The 5,750-nt window shown below is 43.9% G+C and overlaps 1 protein-coding gene across 1 annotated transcript; it reads left to right on the top strand.

Moving 5' to 3' along the window:
- Positions 1-4,520: 4,520 nt before the first annotated feature.
- Positions 4,521-5,479, top strand: LOC115476947. Its single transcript, XM_030213538.1, has 2 exons — positions 4,521-4,855; positions 4,922-5,479. The coding sequence occupies exons 1-2, from the start codon at positions 4,530-4,532 to the stop codon at positions 5,433-5,435; spliced, it is 840 nt and encodes a 279-aa protein (XP_030069398.1). The 5' UTR covers positions 4,521-4,529; the 3' UTR covers positions 5,436-5,479.
- Positions 5,480-5,750: the final 271 nt, after the last annotated feature.

Below are 5,750 nucleotides of genomic sequence, written 5' to 3'. Positions count from 1 at the left end.
ATTTTCCCCGGCACCGACGTCAGACTCACCGGTCTATAATTTCCCGGATCTCCCCTGGAACCTTTTTAAAAAATCGGCGTTACATTGGCCACCCTCCAATCTTCCGGTACCACGCTCGATTTTAAGGATAAATTGCATATCACTAGCAGTAGCTCCGCAAGCTCATTTTTCAGTTCTATCAATACTCTAGGATGAATACCATCCGGTCCAGGAGATTTGCTACTCTTCAGTTTGCTGAACTGCCCCATTACGTCCTCCAGGTTTACCGTGAAGTCAGTAAGTTTCTCCGACTCGTCCGCTTGAAATATCATTTCCGACACCGGTATCCCACCCAAATCTTCCTCTGTGAAGACTGAAGCAAAGAATTCATTCAATCTCTCCGCTACGTCTTTATCTTCCTTGATTGCCCCTTTTACCCCTTGGTCATCCAGCGGCCCAACTGATTCTTTTGCTGGCTTCCTGCTTTTAATATACCGAAAAATTTTTTTACTATGTTTTTTTGCCTCTAATGCTATCTTTTTTTTGTAATCCCTCTTGGCCTTCTTTATCTGCGCCTTGCATTTGCTTTGACACTCCTTATGCTGCTTCTTGTTATTTTCAGACGGTTCCTTCTTCCATTTTCTGAAGGCATTTCTTTTAGCCCTAATAGCTTCCTTCACCACACTTTTCAACCAGGCCGGCTGTCTTTTGGAGTTCCGTCTTTCTTTTCTAATTTGTGGAAGATGTTTGGCCTGGGCATCCAGGATGGTATTTTTGAACAGCGTCCATGCTTGTTGTACAGTTTTTACCCTCTCAGTTGCCCCCCTAATTTTTTTTCCACTGTTCTTCTCATTTTATCATAGTCTCCTTTTTTAAAGTTAAACGCTAATGTATTTGATTTCCTGTGTATAGTTACTTCAAGGTTGATATCAAAACTGATCATATTATGATCACTGTTATCAAGCGGCCCCAGTACCATAATGTCCCTCACCAGATCATGCGCTCCACTAAGAACAAAGTCTAGAATTTTTCCTTCTCTCGTCGGTTCCTGCACCAGCTGCTCCATAAAGCTGTCCTTGATTTCATTGTACCTCTCTAGCGTGTCCTGATGTTACATTTACCCAGTCTATATTTGGATAATTGAAGTCACCCATTATTATCACATTGCCTATTTTGTTTGCGTCTCTGATTTCTTTTATCAGGGAACCGAATGACTATTGTGGGCTCATCTGCCATCAGGATTACCAGCCTACAATTGCAGCACAATTTTATAGGACTGAACCTTAAAGCTTTATAGCTTGTTTTTATTTTTCTTGCATTTGAGGAATTATTCCCATTGTTGTTTTAGGACTTTATTCTTTTCTTTAGCACCTATTAAGTATTGTTCTATGTGTTTTATTGAAATTATTACTAAGTTTGTGAAGAATTGGGAAAGAGTGATAGGTCAAATGAAAGACATAAGTGTTTTACTGAATGAAATTCTAAAAAAAACCTGTATATTCATCCTGTGTTGAATCTTACGTCTGTTCCATATTTTTGTATTCACTTTAAGAGACTCTCTTCCTGTTCCACTTACTGTCCAGCTGAAGTGAGACCTGGGACAAGTGCAGTGAAGAAAATGAAGATACCACCTGCTGATAAGGGATGGAAGCCATGGTTACTACAACAGATGCTGCCTCATGATTATCCAGGGGTTGAAGCTTTTGGATTAGGGAATGGAATGTTGAATGTGAAAATGTAAGAGATTCTAGCATGGTTAACCCAGACCCCAACACCACTACTCATGGGCATAGCCTGAAGAAGTTCAGAATAACCCGGTCTGCACTGGTCAAAGCCTTTTTAGGAGAACACGTGGACAGCAGTTCTTTTTATAAGTGAAGAGTTTGTTGAATTCTTCTATTAGGTGTGGTAAGCTCTTGACAGGGTGAAACTTTAAAATATATTTAAATGTATAAGAAAAAGCAGTATGTTGTAGTGTGCACCTGTTCTCAGAAACAGAAGCTTCTTTAGTTGGGGTGCCAGGTTTAGTGCTTTATCTACATATTGAATCAACAAATTAAGCATGTGCTTTAGCCAAGACTTCATAGTTTGAGACAAGCAGTTATCTAGAATCGCCTACTAACTGATTACTTCTCAGAGTTAACCATGGATGTGACGAATTTGAGGGAATGTATTGTTTTAATTTGAGTGATAACAGTGTTTTGATAGAACATGGAGGAGTGGCCTAGTGGTTAGGGTGGTGGACTTGTAGGGGTATTTCCCTGTGATCTAGCCTAAGCTGGTCTTGGCCTATACAAGCCTATGACATCTTGGTATAATAAGATGGCTGCTGCAACATCTCTGTGTCAGCAAGATCCAGCTTCAACTTGTGGAAAATCACTGACAGGCTTGCTAAAGCCAAGGACAGTCTGTGTTCTAAACACCCCCTTCTATCACCCTGAGAACGGAGTAGGGAGGCAGACATGGCTCCAGAAGTTACCATTCTCCAAGGTCACAAAACAAAGAACTCTTCTTGCCATGTACTGAACTGGACAAGATCATGATTGGTTCCTACCGTCACCTGACCGAGAGGTACGGGGAAAGCGGGAACAGAAGTAAGTTAGTGAGTCGGAGACCCTTGGAAGAGGGGCAACTAGTAAGAGGACCTGAGAGATCCAGCAAGGCTCGGGGGGAAGCCAGAGACTTTGTATGATACCAACATCGTGACCTGCATCCTGGTGCAAATACCTGTGGCAGAGATATTGGCTCTGATAACCAAAGGAGTGACGGGAACCTACTTTGTTGCTAATAAAGACCTGCACTACCTAAGACACCGACAGCTAAAATAGCGTCTGGGGAGATTCTGCTCCGGTCTTATCTGAAGCCGTCATCACGACAGCGTGGTAAGATCACAGTGATATATTTCCTGGTCTGGGGTTAGGCAGTGGTTTTATCTAAGTACGACTGGTTTATGTCAGCTCTTGGTCAGAGAAAGCAGCTAATGTGTATTTTGCATAAGATGTGATAAGTTTCATAAGGATTATTAGGTTATCATTTGTACTGTTCTAATCATTACCGTACTTAGTCTCAGGATAATCAGAGTGTAGTTTAGACAATATATTTTGGTAGTGCTCATATCAGTAAGGGATATTTTTATTGCATAAGCTAGCGCAGAGTATTTCTATTTTCTTATCCATAATAAAGCTAATATATATCTATCTATCAGCTGTGTCTTTCTTTTTCACTCTACACACCAAAACACCTGGAGAGGTGCCAGAAGCAAGATTCCTGTATCTCACCCTAGACAGAGCTAGTGAGTCTGTTAGGCAGACTTATGCATCAGGGAATCTTGGTATAAGTAATCTGTGGGTACTTGTTGCCCTAGGTATTATTTATTTCACCCTACAAATGGGAGCTCGTGGCGGGATCTCAAAAAGCTGAGGAAAGAATCCGTTTGGTTTTTTTTTCTGTAGAAAGAAAGAAATCCTAGCTGTATAGTTCTGAACTTTAAATTTCTCTCTCTGTGTGTGAATTGGAAAGTGTCTGTGAAGCGTGCTATAGACACTGGTAGTCGTAAATCTGCTGCTTCTGCCAGCTTTACGACCTAGCAGTGAGATAAGGTTTTTTTTTCAGTACTAGTTGTGTTACTTGCTAGCAGCTTTCAGTTCTTCAGTATGACGTCACCTAGCAATATGCTCTCCGCGCTAGAAGTCACTGTTTTTGAAGTTTTAATTAGTGCAAGACAGTCTAATAAGGCAGTACCGGAGTATTCTATAAACTCTCTGTTGAAATTGTTTAGGAAAAACTCGCCTGAAAGTCACAAGGCATATGATTTTGTATTGCATTCAGTGTTGAAGGTTAAAAATAGATTGACTGTGGCAGCACTAGTGGAGCTCGGCTGTACCCTACTAGCTAAGAACGAAAGTGCAGCTTGTAGTACCTTTGACCTCCAAACTGAACTCCAACAACTGCGTGATGAAGTTAATGCTCTGAAAACAGAACGATTGGATTTACAATTGAGGTTAGAGAGCATCACTTCTCAGGCAACGGCTGGAGGAGGGGAGGGTGCTTCAGGTCCACAGGGAAATGTTCCATGTTCCACTTGTGCAGTGTTGAAAGAAAAGTGTGCCGCCCTAGAGAAAGACAAAGAGCATTGGGAACTGACTGCCCAGTCCTTGGAGAAGGATATGAGGCAGAAAAATGATTCCCTTGCTTCTAAATCTTATCAATTGGAGGAGATGATGCAGACTTTAAGTTTGCGAAAGAAAGAAGCTGATCACTTTCACTCCCGGCAAGAGCAAGTGAGAGAAACATATGAGGATAGGATTACGGCCTTGAGTAGGGAGTTGAAACAGGAAAAAGGGAGTGTCCGCTCTGCCCGGCAGGCTTGGCACAAGGCAGAAGAAGGACAGGTGGAGTTATGGGAGAAGAATAATATGCTTTCACTACAGTTGTCACAGGCTCGGCAGGACAGAGAGATGTGTGTAAAGGCATTAACCCAGTATAGGACAGAACTAGATACGGTCCAGCAGGAGGTATTTGACTCTATGGAAGAGGCTACTGCTACACCCATGGAATCACAGAATAGGGCTGACTCTAGGTCGCCCAGTCCTATGCTAGAACAGTTCAAACTGCCTGAATGGTCCCCGAGAAATGAAGTAGAGCTGGAGCCTAACCCTTGTCAGTTGACAGCCCCACCCCGGTACAGTAGCCTAGCTCCCGAGACCTTCGACAGCATGCAGGAGCCTAGGCTCCGCCCAGTAAGGCCACAGAACACTGTGCAAATTGATGATGTTAACAGGACAGTTGCACCTAGGCCCCGCCCAGGAAGGTCACAGCTTATTGTGACACCTGAGGAGGGCACCGGTACAATTGGGCCTATGCTCCGCCCAGGAAGGTCACAGCTTATTGTGACACCTGAGGAGGGCACCGGTGCAATTGGGCCTATGCTCCGCCCAGGAAGGGCGCAGCTCACGGCACCTCTTGATGACATCAGCAGCACCACAGCACCACTGTTTAAGTCCCCTACTGGAGAGCAGCGGAACTCCACTCAGAGACACAAAGTCATTCCTTTATCTAGGGACCAGTATTCACAAGTAATGAAAACACTTCGGGCGATGATTACACCTTTTAAAGAGTCTTCTGAGGTGACAATCTACGCACATCTGGATAGCGTGCATGACCTTTTCAATTTCTTACAGGTTCAGGCCGACTCAGATAAAAGAGCTTTACTGCAGTGGACGTTTGCGACTGAGTGCCAAACGTATTTAAAGGCAATTTTGGCTGAGAGTAATGATCTCTCCACCGTGGAACAAGCGTTGAAAAAGCGGTATGGACTGTTTGCGGACCCCACCGAGGCCAAAAGGGCAGCATATAATATGCGCTGCGGGCCGAATGAGAGTCCACATGAATGGTCCTATCGCCTGAGGCGCACATTTTTCGATGGGGGGGGCGGACCCAGAGGCCAAAGAGCTTGAGTTTGGGGAATTTAGGAATCTTTTTGTTAAAGGTCTGCCCAATCAAATGAAAATGTCTCTAGCAGGAAAGAAAAGTGAACCTTTTTCCCTTCTGCTAAAGCAGGCGGAGGAGCTTTTTGATATGTGTCGCGAGCAGCCTGATGCGGCGACCACCCAAGTAGTTCCTAAGAATCGCAGCAAAGTGGCTCCACCTAGTGTTTGTGCTGTTACATCCACGCTTTCTCTGGAAAACAAGATGTCAAGTCCTTCTACACCCGCCCGGGTTGGCAATACCCAATCTTACCAGCAAAAGGGCACCACGCCTCCGACTGCGCC

This window comes from Microcaecilia unicolor, chromosome 8 (genome assembly GCF_901765095.1).
Source record: "Microcaecilia unicolor chromosome 8, aMicUni1.1, whole genome shotgun sequence".
Lineage (NCBI taxonomy): Eukaryota > Metazoa > Chordata > Amphibia > Gymnophiona > Siphonopidae > Microcaecilia > Microcaecilia unicolor.
This window is presented reverse-complemented; position numbering and strand designations above follow the sequence as displayed.